The sequence below is a fragment of the Saccopteryx leptura genome, chromosome 2, assembly GCF_036850995.1.
Source record: "Saccopteryx leptura isolate mSacLep1 chromosome 2, mSacLep1_pri_phased_curated, whole genome shotgun sequence".
Classification (NCBI taxonomy): Eukaryota; Metazoa; Chordata; class Mammalia; order Chiroptera; family Emballonuridae; genus Saccopteryx; species Saccopteryx leptura.
In genome coordinates this window covers 265,242,453-265,261,835 of record NC_089504.1, presented here as the reverse complement: position 1 = coordinate 265,261,835, position 19,383 = coordinate 265,242,453, and the positions used below count along the sequence as shown (strand labels likewise).

The following is a 19,383-nucleotide window of genomic DNA, read 5'->3' as shown; positions in this document are numbered from 1 at the left end:
GTGGGTCACCAGCACCTCCCCTCCCCTCCCCCCAGCCCAAGGCCAGGTAACCCAAGAGGGCGGATTGGTGGGTAGAGGAGAGGCAGGTTCCAGCTTCAGGGCGACATCTCGAAGAGCCAGGCACTCCTCTCCCCGCTTCTCATCGAAGTGCTAGGACCCTCGGGTCCCTGCTCATGTTTCCACCAGTTGACCTCGAGCCCGACTTGTGACCAGAAGGCAGGGGGGGCCTGTCATCGGGGAAGAGCAGCACTCAGTACAGCTCCGGCAGACGAGTGTTTCTATCCTGAGGAGGCACTCACTTGTTCTTGCCTTTTGTCACCCACTCCTCTGCGACCCGGCGGCGCTCTGAGACGCTCAGGGACAGGCCTTCTCCTGTTGTGCCATTCACTGTTCCAAACAAAAAGTCAGTCAGTGGGACCAACCAATACCTTTCAGTCATCCAATGCCAACGCTGGGAGTGCAGGGTCAGAAGTCCCCGCGCAAAGGAACTGATGCAGAGAAACACGAGAGGGTAGAATTGGAAGAAGGAAATGCCACATTTCCATTTTCACCTCAGACTCGGTATTTTTTCCATCTTCATCTTGTCAAAATAGCAGGAAGCTTAATCCTGACTTATTATTACAAATCTGTCATTGTTATCAGGGTCAGAGAACAAAGACAATGATAACTGCCCATGTTTTAGGCAAATCTCCAACACAGTTCGACATCTGGGCTTGAATGGCAGGAAAATCGACACCATCCAGTACTGGGAGGTCCGGGTGGTCATGACCTCTGCCTGTGGTTTGGCATGGGAGAACTCTAGGACAACTTATTTTTAAAAAAATAATTCATAAGCAAGCACCGGGATATTAATATTTCTTATAGCAAGCACTCATATATTTACTTCTTCTTACAACAGCCCTGCAAAGTACAAATAATTCTTCTCATTTACAGATGGAAACAAGAGGTTCTGAATCAGTAACTAATCCAAGTTTGAATCCAGATCTTGACGATTCCAAAACTTTCCCTTCTACTAAAGTCATCTCTTAATGGGTCACAGAAAAATGTATTGTGAATGGCACGAGGATACATCACTGGACCTAATAATGCATATGGCGGCACTTTGGGTCTCCAACCACTGAATATTCCCTTAGGTCAGAGGAGGAGGGTGGGAGGCGAGGGGGAGTAGAAAAGAGTGTTTTTTATCACTCTTTGAGGTCTTTAAACACTTCAAGTATGCTCCCTCGAGCCCTCTGAGGAGAAAGAATCTGTCTTCCCACCATGGCTTGGAGCTGTAGGGGGACCCTGAGCGGTACTGTAATCAGGTTTTGGTTGTGACATGTGGCCTGGTCACCTTTTCACAAAAATTTTTATCTGCTCTGATGATGACCTTGGTGCCTCTGAAGGGGACCCTGTTGGTAGAGCAGTAGCTCGAGGCTAAGGTGTGGTGTCCTTAGAATGACAAGCAATCCAAGGGACTAAAGCCTAGAATGCAACTCAAGGGGCAGCACAGTTGCATGTAAGTGTAGTTGTCAGGCTGAAAATGTTCCAGGTCTGGTTTCTTTTCTTTTTTTAAATTTCTAGGATCCATGAATAAATAAATGTAACTGTTAGACTTGTGATTCCTTTATGCGCGGCATTCAGAGTCTTTTCTTACACATACAACAGGAAAGGTCTGGGTGAAGAGAGAATAAACCCATTCATTCTTCAGAGAGAGAAGCCTGGGTTCTGTTGTTCCTCTAACTCTTCTTGGCTGAATAGACTTGGGCAACCTAAATAACATTACTAAACCATAAATTTTCTTTTTCAAACGGGGATAAAAATAATACCTTATCGGTTTTGAAGGCATACCACCAAATTAGATAATCTCTTAAGGTGCTTTCTAGGTCTAAAATTGGTAAGTCTACAAATTCACACATTTGACATAGCTTAGCCAGGTTTAGTCATAACCTACAACACGATAACCAGGTAAGAGTTGCTTTCGAAGGACTGAGCTAGAGTTATGTAGAAAAATCTCTAGAGATGACTTACCAAAAATATTCTTCACTCCCTGTTTTTTCACAAGATAATCCACATACTGACCAATTACTGAAAAGTTGATTTCTCTAAAAAAGAAAAAAAGTGCATATTTAGTTCTTTTAGACTAGTTTTTTAGGTCAGTCCCCAAGTCTATAACCTGCTCTTTGTTGTTAATTTTTAAAATCCACCTAGTTAGTTTGTAAAATTCTTAGCCTCCTCTAAATTATACACATTGTTTTCCCTCTTGAATTCAGTGATTTCTGTAAGGTCGGTGGATAATGGGGGATGGTCACGTGGGGAACTCAGACCCGCGAACTTTGGCTAGGACCGCCCACAACCAAGCGCGCCAAAGGAGGCTTCACAGGAACCGTTTGGAAAAAAGCGACCGTCTACCAGCCAGTGGGATTTCACCACGTCATGTTAGCTCGACTTCCCTAGAGGGACCCCTTTAAATATCTCCCACGCGGTTTAATCCTTGTGACTTCCCTAGCCTCCATCTTACCTCAGGGCCAGGGAACCTTGCCGGGTGGGATGCGCACTCTGTACTCAATAAAGCCTTTTATTATTCCACAATTTGTGGCTCTGAGCCCTCTTCCTTCCTTCTCGGCGGGGAAAAATACCTTACAATTTCTCTGCACTGCCACGTTTCTCACTTATGTGAGCAAAACACTATTAATAAACAAAGGCTTTACATTTCAAAACTAAAAACTATCCCAAGTAATTTTTAAAAAGAAGTTACTGAATCATCTTTTGTTCTTTTTGGGACGAGTGATGAGGGCATGGTTAAACAAGAACACTTTCTATTGGCAAGACAATCATTTCTTACACTTATAAAATAGGAAAATTCAGTCTTAATGATTAAACATTTTAGCATTTAATTTTGTGACAACAAATGAAGGCTTAACCCCATCTGTATTTGCTAGTTTTAAGTCAGAGAGGATTAACAGTGGGGAAAGAATTTTGCTGACACTTTGTCTCTCAAAGTGTGGTCTGCAGATAACAACACCTGGGCGGGGGGTCCTGTTAGAAATGCAGGGTCCCAGGCCCTGCACAGCCCTAGCCAGTCGGAATTTGCATTGTAACAAGATCCCTATGCTATCCGCATGCACTTTGCACAGTATGGATCTTGAAAGGCTCTTGTCCTAAAAATCATATTGATTTTTTTTTTTTGTATTTTTCTGAAGCTGGAAACGGGGAGAGACAGTCAGACAGACTCCCGCATGCGCCCGACCGGGATCCACCCAGCACGCCCACCAGGGGGCGACGCTCTGCCCACCAGGGGGCGATGCTCTGCCCCTCCGGGGCATCGCTCTGTTGCGACCAGAGCCACTCTAGCGCCTGAGGCAGAGGCCAAGGAGCCATCCCCAGTGCCTGGGCCATCTCTGCTCCAATGGAGCCTTGGCTGCGGGAGGGGAAGAGAGAGACAGAGAGGAAGGAGAAGGGGAGAGATGAAGAAGCAGATGGGCGCTTCTCCAAAATCATATTGATTTTAAAATCCAGAAACTGACTCAAACACAAACTATATAAAGCCACCTGTTCTCAATTAAAATCCAGGTGGAGAGGACTGGGATGGAGAGTGAAAACACAAAGGAAAATTGTGGGGCCAGTTCTGCGTGAAAAGCTGTGGAATCCATGCTTATGTTGCCAAGAACACAAAGTAATAGTTGGCTTCCATTTGCATTTCTGTCAGTGGGGCTGGAGGATCCTAATTTAATTTTAACCTTATAAACACTCGTTTCTTATTTGCTTATTCTATTCCCTAAAAAAACAAAACTAAAGATCTGGTGCATATAGGAAACAAAGACATCAAAGGGTACTGTCAAAGGAAATGGGAATAACAGAGACCAAAACAAGGAATTCCAAGTCAATCACGGCCCACAATATGCAAATGACAACCGGTCTGAACTGGCCCCTGCAAACAGGTGTGCATTAATGTAAGTAAAAGGCCTCCAGGTGAGCAGAAGCCCTCCAGAATGGCTCATGTACAGGTATCATTATCTGAACCCTTCCTGCCCCACTTACCCAAATGCAAAATCCCAACCTCTCAGATTTGCTGAGCAGGGAGGCTCCCTGAATGCATTACAGTATGAATTTAGGTTGCTCTTAAAGATAAGATTGGGGCATTAGCTGCCTGGTCAGTCCATCTGAGGACCCTCATTGAGGTCACCTTGACCCGCTCAGCTTCTTGAAATGTCTCTGCTCCTTGGGCATTTCTGACCACTTGGAACCCCATCTTCACCATACGTCAGCACCTTGCTGCTTCCATCAGCTCGCCCCCCACTTGGGATAAGCTCTGAGACACAAGGACAATCAGCAGGGGCTTTGTTTGTGTGATGCTAACCTTGGCTTTGACCAAGGGCGTCCATCTACTCATGCAAACAACCAACCAACAGCTCCAGTGGGCCAGGAGACTTCTGAGTCAGAGCAAAAGAACCCCACTGAGCAAGAGCCTGTGTTGGAGTTACAGATTCAAAGGTGGCTCCTGGCTTCTGGCTTCCAGACACTTTCACTGAAGCGTTAACACCTCTCCAGCCCCACCCACGTCCTCAAAGACACTGACAGAGGCCCTGTCTTTTTCACCAAGAAGCCTGCAGAGCTCTGGATGGCCCACGCCTGGTAGGCATGGTGCACTCCTTGGTTTAATCTAACGCTTTCTCATTTGGGAAAGGGATCTGGAGAGATTGTTTACATTTTCTGAAATCCTTACAGAGGAACTGCCCTACTCAGTCTGTTAGGGTGCATGTGTGTATTCCTCAATCAGACTCCTAAACTCAGCAGAGATCCAACCCCGCCCCCTCAAAGGGGCCTTGACTGGCCAGGCCGGGGCAAGTGCTCAGTACCATTTCTGGCTCCAATTAAATGCTCAATCATGACTGCTGTTGTTATTCCTCAACGACCCTCAGCCAAGTTAACAACTCTTTCATTATGAACATTCATTATTCATGTCCAGCCTCTAGGCTTCAGCGAGAACTTCCTGAAGGCATGGACTGTGCCTTTTATATGTTGCAATTCCTAGTCTGCACCAGGCTCAGCATAGATGCTCAGCAAAAGCTGGGTACAGGAACTGTGATGTGGGGACTTTCAATGATAATGAAATACCCGTGCTCTGACCTAAAAGCTGCTTGTCCTCACACTCGCACAATGGTTTGAAGTTTCACTGCTGCATGAACTGAGTGAAGGAGGTCACGTATATAAAGAACTAAAATATGGAGGAAAACATGGTGAAGGCTATGAGCTAAAAATTATGTGTGGAGAGGTCAGAAGAGACACTATTCAAAATAAGGAGTCCAGGAAAGAGACTTCAGGGAGGGGGTGGGCCTGGAATAATAAACAGGATGAAACCTTATGATCCCCCTTCCCTCCCACATTTTTGAAAGCTGCTGTTTGCTGGCCCTGTTGTGGCGCCGCCCCCCCCCCCCCCCCCTTTCTAAGGAGCTGACTGCTCTGTCAGGCAGATCTAGGCAAGTTCTCTTCCCTCAGTGAACTCCACGCTATTTTATGGCTTCAGTGGACAGTATCTGCATCTACACTTGTCCCCCACCTCCTTCCCCACTCCTTTAAGCCTTCATGATTGACAAGCTACAGCAATTTTATTCAGGTTTGGGTTGCCAATGGGCGATAGATTATCTATCCCTCCAAGGAGGTTTGCTGCTTCTTATAAAATGCTTCTAAGGCTACAGGAGTGACACTAATGGAATTTCTGGGGCAGTGGCAGACAGAGTCACCCACAGTGTCCTTAGACTTAAGGCCTTTTGGAACTCCTAATACCCTTAGAGAGGTCAGAGGTTAAAAAGGAATGGCCCCCACATGTCTTTGTTGACTTTCCTGATGTTAAAATTTCTTTTCATGGTAAAATAAAAAGATTTTATTTGAAAAGTAGGAAGATCTAACAAGGCCAGGCCTACATTTACGCACAGCACCAACTGGCTGGGAAGCACAGTGGCTGTCCCCTACGGAGTCTCAGAAGCCCCAGGTCACCTCAGGGATGTCAGATCCCTGCCTGACCACAGGTGCGAGTCCTCGGCCCTTGGCAGAGATGCTCAGTGGCCCCAGTCACAGGTGAGCTGAGTGAAATCACACAGAGCTGTCACAAAGGCACCCAAAGAGCAGGGCTGGGGTGGTGTCAGGATGATAACTCTCTCTGGGGACCTGGCTCCCTGCCCTGTTTTCCCACCCACTCTACTACCTCGTGTATGTGTTCAAGTTCATCGCCGCAGGTACTATGTCAGTTACCAGGAAGTGACTGGAGGGAACAAAACAATGAAAATTAATTATTCTTTTCCTCAATGGCTGATCTGGGATTGGTGCTCACGGAAGTGAGAGGTGGCACCAGTCAGGTCACTTGAAAAAGCCAGACTGGCTTTTTACTGCACCTTCTCCGCCTCCTAGAGCCCCCTGAACACATCTAACCATTGGCCACCTCAGGGGACACTGGCCCAGAACCAAACCCCATGCTTACTGCAGTCACTCTTATTCTTAGCTCCAATTCAATACAGTATCTTCATTTCAGTTCCCGTGGGTCCATAATTATATTTGAAATAAAAGTATTTAACTTTTTTCCATATTACAGAAGCTATACAATTTATTCTAGAAAGTACACACAGTAAGAAAGGAAAAGGAAAAAAAAACCACTCGGGATCTCCCTGGAGATGATTATTCTTATTAGTTTGATATTTTTCTATTCACAAATACACAAAATAGTATTTTCTTAAATAAATATAGTATAATGTACATTATTGTAATACTTTTCCACAACATTCCAAAGTGACTATGTTCCTACATCTTTAGATATTCAGTTACTATACTGGCTATACAACATTTCACTGTATAAATGGATACAATTTATTTAGCTAAGGCTCTATTCTCAGACATGTAGTTTACCTCCAAACTCTCTAAGAGGAGGGACCTTTAATCAATTATTTTTAACCACAAATCAAGGCCCTGAGTGGGTGAACTGTGAAACCACATGTAGACTATATTTCTTCTCTTATGGTCTAAGGACAATAGGATTTTCCTTAAGTGTTTTTCAGAGAAAAATCCCTCTTAATATTTATTTCCTCTCTTGGTACACGATTCACAGTGGAAGACTTTCACTTTGAGAATACGGAATCAACAGGACGGGCTCTTTTCATATGGGCATGATCTGACATGCATATCAGAAAATCAGACTTTCCAATTTTATTTTGCCTTTCACCTATATCTTGCAGCAACTGAGATCAGATGGAAGCCATGTGTGCTTTTGGCAGAATAACTACCTGGTTACATAGAAGCTCCTTTGGTAGAGAGCACACAGGGCTAACGACTACCCCACCTCATGAGAGTGTGCTAAGGGCACCTGGGTCACGTGGGCTCCCAGGCACAGTTAAAAAGACAGAATTTTTTTACAACCCCGGCCAGCCGGATGGGCGGCCAGGCCCTTTCTGACTGGGGTAAGGCGTTTTGTTTCACTAGAGAATGTGATGAAGATTCCCACGGTGAACTCAAGGGCATTCGAGAGAAAAACACAACCTTTTTCTTGACATCATGGTCAGTCTGAAATGGACTTTCTGTTCTAATGACTGTGCCTGACCGAAGGAAAAAGTGACTTCTTGAAACAACTAAGGAAAGCAAACGTCTTGTACTCTAGTGTAGAATTAGTCAGGGGTTGGGCTGGGTAGAGAAAGATTTTTCTTTCCAGCTATGTGGCAGAGGGTGGGGGGGGGCAAGATCTTTAAGATCTTGGTTTCATTCATTGCAAAAATAGGGATAATAGCTCTGTCAGAGTCGCTGTGAAGATTCAACTGGAACACGTACATTAAAATGCCCAGCGTGGTGAATGACACAGTGTTTAGCCAATCAGTGTTAGTTTCCTTTCCTCCTTTTCCTTGACCATCAGCATTCCTTGTCCCTGTAGTATGTTCACTCAATAACAAAATTTACCACACAGTGTAGATGCTGAAGATGCAAAGATAACTAAGACACCTGCTCAGTCCTTGTGTGTTGCCTGATACTCGAGAAATACCTATTGAATAAGGTTAAGCCACTCGAAACCTTCTGGAGAGACAGGCATGTAACAAACAGTTACTGCAATGCTTATAATAAACAAATAATTCTGATGTCATGTGAAAAAGTATGCACAGGGTCTTGTGGGATCACAGGGGAAGGATCCTCAAACTCTTTTTAGGGAAAAGGGGAAAGAATCACCAAACGATGGTTTTGATAAATGAAAAGAAGTATTCAAGTGGAGCAGAGAAAGGCAAGGATAGAAACAGGCAGAGGAAGACGGTGTGGAAAGGGACGGAGGAAGGAAGGGTATGAGGTGCTTGGGGAAATGGAAATGGAGCAGAATGGAAAGATCACACAGGACTTCCTATGTCATCCCAGAAGGTCTAGGCTTTCACCTTTGGACCAGTTCATCTCAGACCTCAATGTGCTAAAGAAGCAACTAGAATCACTGTTATAATGCAGGTCCCAATTCACTGGGATGTAGTAGGGCCTGAAATTCTGAATTTCCTGCAAGTTCCTATGTGATGTTAGACCAAATGGTCCATGAATCATAAAATAAATTGTAAGGCTTAGACTCCATGGAGATTCTTAAAGGGGACGGTGACATGATTACATCTGTTTACAAGGAAGCTCCCTGAGCTCCAGTGTGGAGGATAAGCTGGAGTCGCAGTTATTTTATCCATTCTTACTTAATGGGGATAACTACGATATCCCTGATGACATCATGCCAGAGGACTGCAGACTCCCAGAATTCAAATGGGCACAGAGATAATGTGGTAGAACTTTCTCTCTTCCTAGAATATGAAAGGGAACTTAAAAGGTGACAGGACTTCCCCAACATCAGACAACCCGCTGGTGACAAAGATGGGGGTCAAGAACCCAGACAATCTATTTAACAGGTTCTTTCTGCCAATTTCCCCACTCAAGCACATCAGCTGATATTGAGAGTTGATTTGTTAATGAGCATTCCTTAGAATTATGAAGAAAAAAGAATGCAAGGGAACAGCTGTTCAGCCATTCCAAGTCATGGAAGCCATGGTAGCCAGAACAAGCCAAGTAGGAGAACTCCCACAATGGCAGGCCACCAGGAAGAATGTCCAGGTGTGAGATTTCACATGACCTTTCTTTTTGTCCTATCTCTTGGAAACATGTCTAAAGTGCAGATTTCCTTGTGGGCAAGTAAGCTAATGCCCACCTGCTCCTTGTAGGTGCTCCAAAATTTCTTTGTTTAGAAAGAGCAGGTGGTGGGAGAAAAGAGAATTAACATAGCTTAGGTGCCTACTATGTGCTATATACTTTTTTTTTTTTTTACAGGGATAGAGAGAAAGTCAGAGGGATAGATAGGGACAAACAGACAGGAACGGAGAGAGATGAGAAGCATCAATCATCAGTTTCTCGTTGCGACACCTTAGTTGTTCATTGATTGCTTTCTTGTATGTGCCTTGACCGTGGGCCTTCAGCAGACCAAGTGACCCCTTGCTCAGCAACCTTAGGTCCAAGCTGGTGAGCTTTTATGGCTAAACTCAGATGAGCTCATGCTCAAGCAGGTGACCTTGGGGTCTCGAACCTGGGTCTTCCGCATCCCAGTCCAACACTCTATCCACTGCGCCACCTCCTGGTCAGGCACTATATACTTTTTGAATGTACTAATTTAATTCTTACAAGCCCCTTATAAAAAACGTTTCCTTATTTTGCTTTGATTTGATGAAAAAAGAGGAAATGGTAAAATGGAGGCAGGAGAGCCGGAGGTCTTTGGGAAATGGAGAAGGAACCAACAGATCAAAGTCATGTTAGTACTCTCCTATACATGGGGCCTAGTGTCCCAGGAAAACAGCAGAATAGGAGGGAAGAACACACTGACACTCTCAGTGGGTCCATGCACAAACATGTTTGTTTTAAGAACCCACTTCAAGGCTAAGAGGGGTCTTATTGAAAAGATTGAAGTAGCATCATGGAGATGCAGTGTTTGAGTTTGCAAACAGGACCTTACTCCATAACAGGAAGTGAATTCTGCCTGCTTGTGCAATCACATGGCCTCTGCTTTATCTGTCTAACAAGTGGCTGACGCATTGAGAAAGAGCTGACTTCAGACTTCCTTAGAATTTGTGGAAAGGGAGAAGCAACAGAAAAAAAATTGCTGCCAACCATTGGGTAATCTAAATGCCATCTCAGCAAGTTTTATTGAGACCTAACAAAAATGTGATTTTTTCATGAATCTTAGAAGTTGGAAGTCTTGAACTCCAGTGATCTAAAGGAAAACTATAACATGACCAACTCTGAATGAGAACAGTACAAATTATAAGAAATTTCTTCTACTTTAAGGGAGTAGGGTTAATGTCTACAAATGCAGTGACAGAAGACCAAAAGTAAGTAAAAGCCTCATTTAAAGATATCTTAAATACCTCATCTTCCTTTTACTTCTGTCTTATGCCACAAAACTATTACAGTTCAAGCTTACTGACCTAAGTGTATACTGATCCTGTGCTAAAAACTATTCTAAGGATAATCTCACTTAATGCTCATCACTCTATGCTGTATGATCATCATATTTTATGGAGGAAGAAAGAAGAAGCTTAAAGAATCTAGAATTCTGACAGTTGTGGCAATCGACTCAAAAGTCAAAAACATTTAAATCCAGGAGGTGGATGAATCTCCTTTTTCTAAGTGGAAACATCCAGGGAGGAGTTATACGTCACGCATAGACACGTATGGCACATGACCATTATCTGATAGTCTAAGCAAAAGGACTGCCATATTATTAATTTGGAAGTCAAAATATTTGCTTGGCCAATGATTTCTCAGCAATCATCTGTTGTTACCTCCTACTCCTGCAAGCTCCCCAACATTTAGATGTTGAAAGGCAATGGTAAACATGTCTAGAGACTGTAAACACACCTAAGGGGTCTCTCTTAAAGCTCCCTTCCCCACTCTCATCTCTTCTATGAACAGCCTGGGGTGGAATCATGCAGGTGCCTAGAGACAGGATCTAGAGGGGCCAAGCCAGGGCTTGCAATAAAGTCCTGCGAACCTGAAAGTCTTATCCAACTCCACTGGCCTTCTTTGGGAAAGTAAAGTCTGTGATAATATCCAAGGAGAATTTGCACTGTGATGCTACAGATCCAGGGCGAAAGGTAAGCTGCTGCATCTTATCTTCTCTCTTTCTTCACTGTGTGAGATATAGAGACCTCGTCTCTGACTTGGGCTCAGAGACAGTGCCGGCAGATGACTGACGGATGCTGCCAGCTGGCAACAGTACCAGAGAAGTGCAGTTTAAGTGAATGCTACATAGAGAACATCTTTCCATTTTGGTGGAGTAAGAACAGATCCCTTTTAGGTCCCCAATGGTAGTTACCCATGCTCAGTCATCGGCGTGATGGTTGCAGCAACCAGACCGTGAAGTTTCTTCTTCGGGGAGGCCATGGAGCTGCTGAAAAAGTCTGGAAAACATACAACATAATTCCTCTCTTCTTTAAGGAATGTCTATTAATGATAAAACTCCCGGGCAAAGTCCATTCACTGTTCAGAACTATGAAAAATGCTTACAAGGGCGCAAACGCAGAGAGCATGTAAGAATGCAGAGTTTTGGGGCTTAACTCAAAAGAAGAGGAAACTATTTTTTGAAGTCAAAAGAGCAGTGCTTTGGCAACATACCATCGGAAAAGCCTCCGATTTTATCTAGCTGACTGAGGCAATGTCAAACCTCAAGAACAGGGGTTAAAAAACAACAGACCAGAGAAAGAACATGGTCCACACTCAGGGAGCTCAAATATATGAAGAATTAGCATTGCTTAAATTCAAATATGGTCAGGAGAAAAGGGACATTCGTATCTTTTCTTATATCTTCTTTTTATTAAGCAAGCATTTCACCTAAAACCAGCACTTAGACAGTTTTAAGATTCCGTGGGATCTACGTAGCTATCTTCAGATTTACCTAACTATACTTTCAGATTCTAATTTTGACCAGTCTGTCCTATCTTCCTAGTTCTTGTAAACCACATGAACTATATCACAATTATTTCTGCACCTCTCTCCCACTAGACCAAGCTCCCCATGACAGGGAATACATTTCATTTGCCTTTGCTTTTCATTCATGGAGTGCTCTGCAGATACCCTGTGTCTAATTAAAAACTGATGACTTTTTGATTGATTGAACGAAGTGTTCAGATTGTAGCTGGATGATGACTTCCACAGATGGGGAGATCCCTGCTGAGAGAGTCAACCGGACCTAACTTATTTGGGACAAAAGGATCCCTTACCATCTGTTAGTGTATTTGTCCATAATCAGTATAAAAAAGCCAAGAAGTTGTCCAAAGCAGGTAATGAGAGGCAACAGAGCTCCCTGGTTAACAGCCTGGGCTCTACAAGCAGACTGCGTGGTTCAATTCCCAGCTCTGTCACTTACTAATTATAGAAAATGTTACTATTTTTTGAGCTGTTGAGATATAAAAATCTGAAGCCACAAATGCAAAGTCTAACAATTGAAAAAGAATATAAAATATAATCAGATAGTATTTGGTGAAAATTCTACAAAAGATGGTTGACTTAGCAAATATAGTGTTGTTTACAGGTATATTATGGTTTTGAGGTCACTGGCACATTTAAAAACCCACTGTGACTATTATTTAACCCCTCTATACTTCAATTTCCCCTTCTGTAAAGGGGGTTAATAGCAATCGTCCTTCTTAGGGTTGTTGAGAGAATTAAATGAATTAATTCTTGTAATTAATGACAGTGCCAGACACACAGTAAGTAAGTACAAGTTCAGCCCCTTCCATGAAGTCTTGTCTGATGGCTACAGGACATGAGCAAGTCCTCTCATTACTCTCTTACCAGCATTCTCTGCTGCAACCTCAGCTCAGCTGGCACCCCTTCCCCAACCCTAGCGACTCTTGCCTATTCAGGAAGTAAGTCATTTCAATTCTGTTATCTTTCCTGCATTCCTTCTCTCTCCTCTTACTGCCCCTCTCATAACTCACCCTTTGTTACCTCTTATCTATCACCAATGGGCACAACCCAGGTCCAAGGGGCCCACAGGGGCTCAAGAAGGTTCAAGTGATACGAGCCCCAAGAGCTGGATTAAGCAAGTAAAGTCTCCCTAACAGGCTGTTCACACTACACTTGCAGGATCCTGGGCTTTTAGCTACATTTACTTCATTCTTAGGGCAATTACACTGATATCCTTATGATGGTCAGAAGCTCAGATGGGTAATTAATTTTACATATGTGCCTTCGCTTGAAAGAAATCAAGTTGTCACTTAAGTGTAGTTTGGTTAGTTAAAACTTTCAAAGCATGGGGGAGGGTGATGAGAGTTGGCAACCACTCCCCCACACTCTTATTTTCTTTCAATCTACACAGGCTGCCAGATTAACCTTCCAGTAGCGCAGACATGTCTAACCTGGCCTTTGCCAGTAAATTCCCACCCTGGCTTCTGTGGGATAAACACCAAGGTCCCTGGTCTGGGTCTCTGTAAAGACCTCTTCATACCTGAAAGTGCCCTAGGCCCGCTGTCTCCTGTTCTTTCCTATCCTGTCCTGTCTGGCCTGCTTGCCTTTCTGCCCTGGTTCTCCAACCCAGAATGCCATTGTTCTACTTCAGCCCCATCAGTCTAGCCAACTTTTAAAAAGCTAGAAAATATCCCCTGATTCCCCAAGTTGAAAATAACTTCATATTCTTGACATCAGAATTATGAGCAGGGTGGTTTGGTCTCCTCTTTTAGACTGTAAGCCATCTGGAGACAAGAACAGCTTAAAAAAAAAAAAAAAGCTTATCTTTGCCCAGAACAACACACAAAATAAATGAGCAAAACTTGGTGACTTTGTGAACTATGAAACTCTTACAGGAAGAGATGGGGTAAAGATCACAGCAGCTGTAAAACGGAGAAGCAGCGGTATCACGTCATTTTGAGTTTTAAATAAACTTGGTCATGTTATGCTTTCAAATGCTTTCTTTATAGCTTGTATCAAAAGCAAACGGTTAGATTGTTTTCCAGCCTAAGGTTTAATGTGAATTTAGAATATTATTACTGAAAACACTGGAGACGGGGGTATTACTGTTGAAATCTTAAGCCTCTGTCCACAGACGAGAACGTTTACCGTGAATAATTCAAGTTGTCTCAAATTCTCTGAAAAGGGCAAAGTTGCAAAATACACACACACACACACACACACACACACACACACACACACACACACACATCTAGAGGAGGAAGAGGATGCCACTCTGGGTAAGGAGAATAACTTGACAGAGAAATACTTGGAAAGGGAGAAACAGAAATGGAGAAACAAAACAAAAACAACCCAAAGCAAAGGAATACAGCCAATTGCTCAATCGCTGATCCTGGTCATTTGGACAAAAGGATCTGGAAGGAATCCAGAGGCCCCTTTGCCCAGTCTTTCAGGACACTTGCTTCAGCCCGAGGGTGTCGCCTACACACTTCTTGTGGCTCCGTTTCCCAGGTTACCTGCCTTCCCCTTTTCCTTCAGGCGGGCACCTTCTCACCCACCCCCGAGTCCCGCCCCCTGCGCCCCTCGGCCCGCGCCCCCCCACCCCACCCCACCCCCCGGTGGCCTTTCCGTCCCCGCCCGTCCATCCACGCCCGGCGGGCTGCGCTCACCCGAGACACCCGGGGCCGCCTCCCACACCGTGGCAGTTGCCGCCGCTCCGTGCAGTGTCGCCTCTCCGCTCTGCCAAGCCGCGCTCTTTATCACCGCGGGGCGCCGGCCGGGAACCACGCGCGCCCCGCCCACGGACGCGGGGGCTGTCGCTCAGCGCCTCTCTCCGCGGGGCGCGCAGGGCGAGGCGGCCACGCACAGTCGCGCAGAATCCTGCAGCGCCGCGCGTCCCGCACCCCGACAGTGGAGTTTACTCTTCGCTGGGTCTCCGCTGACCCAGGTGGGCCGAGGAGGTCGCCCGCGTGGCGCCGGGTTCCCCGAGGGCCGCGAGCAGCGGCGCTGGCACGTCGGTGCTCGCAGCGCGGGCTCACAGGCTCCTCCTAGCTGTCGCCTGTCAGCTTCCCGCTAGCGGTCGCCTCCAGGGCACCTTTCCGCCTTACCATTCCTTGTGACCCAAGCTCTGCAGCAGCGAGGTTTTCGTGGTTGTGCGCTTTGAACTTCCGCTGCTGTTTGCGAAGCGGCCGGGCCGCTGTCCCAACCTCGCACGCCCTGTTAAAAAGACAGAAAAGCGGACCAAGTACTAAAGCTTATTCTTGAGAACCATTGACAGACAGAGTTTTGAAAGGGAAAAGTATTTTTAATCAAAATATCTACACTTGCAGGAAGAGCAAGAGTTTATTTTCACATGTCATATTCTGTATTAACAAATCAGAAACACCGCCCAGTACTCTACTTTCCCTCATTGATGTGAAGTCACCTCTGCAGTCCAAACAAAGCAATAGCTGGCGTTTATTATTTCATTTAGAGAAATAAATATGGTTAAGGACTTTCTAGCTTGCAAAATGCTATTAAGTCCATAACAATTGTTCTTTTGTTGCACGAAGCACCAATAATTAATTAATTAATTCACAAAACAACTCTATGTGGTGGGCACTTTTTTTAAATTCATATTTTACAGACGAAGAAGCACCATTCTACTTTACAGATCAGAAACAGTGTTTAAAGCGCTTACTTGATTTGCCAAAGGCCATAGAGCCACTGAGTGGTTGAGTTGTGATTTGATTTGATTTGATTTGATTTCAAGTATCCTGAGAGCTGATACTTTGTTATCCTTCAAAAAAGGAAGGAAAGAAGGAAGGAAAGGAGGGAGGAAGAAAAGAGGGAGGGAGGGAGGGAGGGAGGAGGGAAGGAAGGAAAGAAGGAAGTGTCCTAGTTACATTTGTCTGTTTTGTAATGTTAACAAGAACATTATATCCTAATAGGACAGGGTAATTGTTTTTCAGAGTCATACTTTTAGTATATGGAAGATTAAGTATTTCAATATCCAAAATGTATGTATGGATTATTTAGGCTTACCATCATCAACCAGTAAATCAATATTCTAAATACTTAAACTGTTTGTGTAAATATGGCAGTACAAAGCTATTGCTTACAATAATGTGTTAGGGTTACTAAGAAACAGATGCTAAAATGGGATTTGATGTGCAGGAGACTTACACCAGAAAGGAGCTATAGAAGGCTGGGGGAGCCTTCAGACTGTCACACGGTGCTGATAGTGTGGAAGGAGAGAGGGTGTCCCATCTTCCTGGGACAGTGATTCCACATTGAACTGTTGTTGAGCAGGTTTGAAGGGAATTCATTGGAATGGGAAGGCACATCAGATAGTCCACTATATGTCCTTAAGAAACCCACAGCCCTCTACTGTGAATTGTGGGAAAGAAATTTATCTTAAAAAACTAAACGAAACATGGTAAGTGCAGGAATAGACCTCTGCAAAGATACTAAGAAATGTGGAAGGGAGACCAATCGGAGATTACTGTGTGTGTGTGTACACAATAAGACAGGAGACCATTTCAGAAGCCTTCCTGGGGAAGGTGACAACTGAGCTAACTCTTAGACAAAAGTTGGGCCCAGAAGAAGGGTGAGGCAGCAAAAGGCTCAGTTCTAGCCTCAGTTCGCTAGCACTTTGCTAATAAGAGGCAATAACTGTGACGTTTCTTATACTATTGTCCAGTATTTTAAAATCATCACCCCTTCACTTTTCATGTTTTTATTTCTTAACCTCTGACTCCGCTGGGAGGCGCTCAAGGCTAGTACCACGTCCTAGTCTGTTTTCCCACAGTGCAGAGCACAATGGGATCTGCAGCCCAGGGTAGGGATGGAAAAATTTACTGTTGTCAAATCTCTTTTTCTGTAAAAAAAATAAAATAAATATAAATATTAACATGTATATATATACATGTATATATATTTGTGTATGTATATCTATATATACATATATATACAACTCTATGAGTTCCACATCATGTTTTCTTTTTCACTATAATCCAAATTTGAAACCCAGTGATGTAGAAGAAAGAGCTTGGGGGATAGAGTGTGTTTAGTTCTCCCCATTAGTTTGTAAGTTTCTTGGGGACAGTAATGTGTCTGTTCTGTTTCCTGGGACACACATAGTGCCTGCTACAGGGTAGGCACTCAATAATAGTTGAATTAGTACGACAGGCAGAGTGAATGTTAGTAACTGAGAGCAGAATGCTAGCTCTGCGGCCTGAACATAGACTTTAGCACTGATGGGAGGAGGGTTCTGCCTTGCTGACTGGTGTTGATGCCACGGTAGGGACCTTTGCGGACAAGAGGAACAGTGTCAGCACAGAGCACAGGAAGCTTGGGAGCTGGAAGAGGAAGACAGAAGTGCTTCATAGAGGACAAGAAGGGGGGTATTCTCGGTGTGGGCTAAAGCTGGGAATTGTTGCCTCATCACTGACTTTGAGACCCCCTTTCTGAATTGTACTTCTGGACTAATCTGTCATTGGGTTCAACACATTAATTTGTGATCTCCTCGTAATGGGAAAATCTAGGCCTAGTTTGACCACTAGAAAGGGAGAATTATGGCCCTGGCCGGTTGGCTCAGTGGTAGAGCGTCGGCCTGGCGTGCAGAAGTCCCGGGTTCGATTCCCAGCCAGGGCACACAGGAGAAGCGCCCATCTGCTTCTCCACCCCTCCCCCTCTCCTTCCTCTCTGTCTCTCTTTTCCCCTCCCGCAGCTGAGGCTCCATTGGAGCAAAGATGGCCCGGGCGCTGGGGATGGCTCCTTGGCCTCTGCCCCAGGCGCTAGAGTGGCTCTGGTCACGAGAGCGACGCCCGGAGGGGCAGAGCATCGCCCCCTGGTGGGCAGAGCGTTGCCCCTGGTGGGCATGCCGGGTGGATCCCGGTCGGGCGCATGCGGGAGTCTGTCTGACTGTCTCTCCCCGTTTCCAGCTTCAGAAAAGTACAAAAAAAAAAAAAAAAAAAAAAAGAAAGGGAGAATTATGAAGGTGCCATAGGTTAAAAACAGAAGAGAAAATTAATATTAATTTTGCTTGGTTGGGCCTCTTTGACAATATTTAAATAATTACAGAGGCAAAACTTCCTTTTGAAGGAGAATCACCATGTATCAGCTCTTGCCTTTGAGAAGCACACAGTGAGTCTGTCCTACTTCTGACAATACACTAAGAGTTCCCCAGGGATCTCAGAGAGGAATCAACATCCCCAAACTCAGCAACTGCTCAGGTTAGGAGTAAGGTAAAAACTCACCACTAGGTGACAGTCTATCAGCAGAGATGGTTTTCTCTTTCAATGATCTTTTCAAACTGGAAGTTTCTGGGACTACTAGTAAAAATAAAAATATTAGATAATCTTTTCCTGTTTCCTATTCCCTGATCTCCTTTTGCTCAAAATCTGTGCAGTGGACACCTCCAATTTAATATCCTCCTTTATTATGTTTCACTATTAAAATAATGAAAATAAAAGTGATGTTTAGAAACGCAGAATTAGACATGGGAAAGTTATGTTCATCACCTCACCAAATAATGGTTCTTTGTATTTTAAAAATAAATATGGCTACCCTTAGTAGTCTTAACTTTTTGAAATGTACAGGATCCTTAAAAATCTGGTTCAAATTTAATTTAGTGTTTTCTCACTCATGACTATAACTGCTTCTTTTAGCATTTGAGGTAAAAATGGGGCAACTGAGAGAAATATACATATTTTTTCTCTTTTATGAAGAACTTTTAGTTTATGTTCCTTTTGAGTGAAGGGAAAACTCTCTGGGAAGAAGTCGATGAGGTAGGTGCAAGTTTGAAATAGAACTTGCTTTCACCCAACGCTGGTTAGATTCTGGGTAACAGCTGAATTTGGGTGCTAATAGTCTGGGCTTCTGAAGGCTTAAGCCCCTCTTGTCAGTTGATTGCAGGGGGTAGGAGCCCAGATGGCCTCTGGAGTGGCACTTGGGGTGAATGTATCAATCTTATTTTTCCTTATTCCATCTGCCCAAACCATCGGGGCATTGTTATCCTGGAGTAACACATTCGGGTTCCATGGTCCCATTGACCAGGCTCCTCTGGGCCTGCTAGAAAACTCCCATAAATTATTCCACTGTTTTTCTGTGCTCCATTCCTCAGGTTAGGTATTGTAGCTGTAGCCAAATTATGTTAGCTCCAAAAGAAAAAATGCACAATCTATATTTATTTGGCCATGCATTTTAAGTAGGTTAAAAAAAAAGGCCCTGGCCAGTTGGCTCAGCAGTAGAGCGTCAGCCTGGCGTGCGGGGGACCTGGGTTCGATTCCCGGCCAGGGCACATAGGAGAAGTGCCCATTTGCTTCTCCACCCCCCCCCTCCTTCCTCTCTGTCTCTCTCTTCCCCTCCCGCAGCCAAGGCTCCATTGGAGCAAAGATGGCCCGGGCGCTGGGGGTGGCTCCTTGGCCTCTGCCCCAGGCGCTAGAGTGGCTCTGGTTGCGGCAGAGCGACGCC

The 19,383-nt window shown here is 44.5% G+C and overlaps 1 protein-coding gene across 1 annotated transcript in view; it reads right to left on the bottom strand.

Annotated features, from left to right (window-relative positions):
- Positions 1-19,383, bottom strand: part of NPL (N-acetylneuraminate pyruvate lyase) — a 182,937-nt gene that overhangs the window by 19,216 nt on the left and 144,338 nt on the right. Inside the window, exons 2-4 of the mRNA XM_066361698.1 lie at positions 11,336-11,418; positions 2,011-2,084; positions 300-387 (exon numbers count right to left, since the gene is read on the bottom strand). Of these exons, the coding sequence (XP_066217795.1) occupies positions 300-387; positions 2,011-2,084; positions 11,336-11,403 (230 nt within the window). The 5' untranslated portion in view covers positions 11,404-11,418. The remainder of the gene's footprint in view (positions 1-299; positions 388-2,010; positions 2,085-11,335; positions 11,419-19,383) is intronic.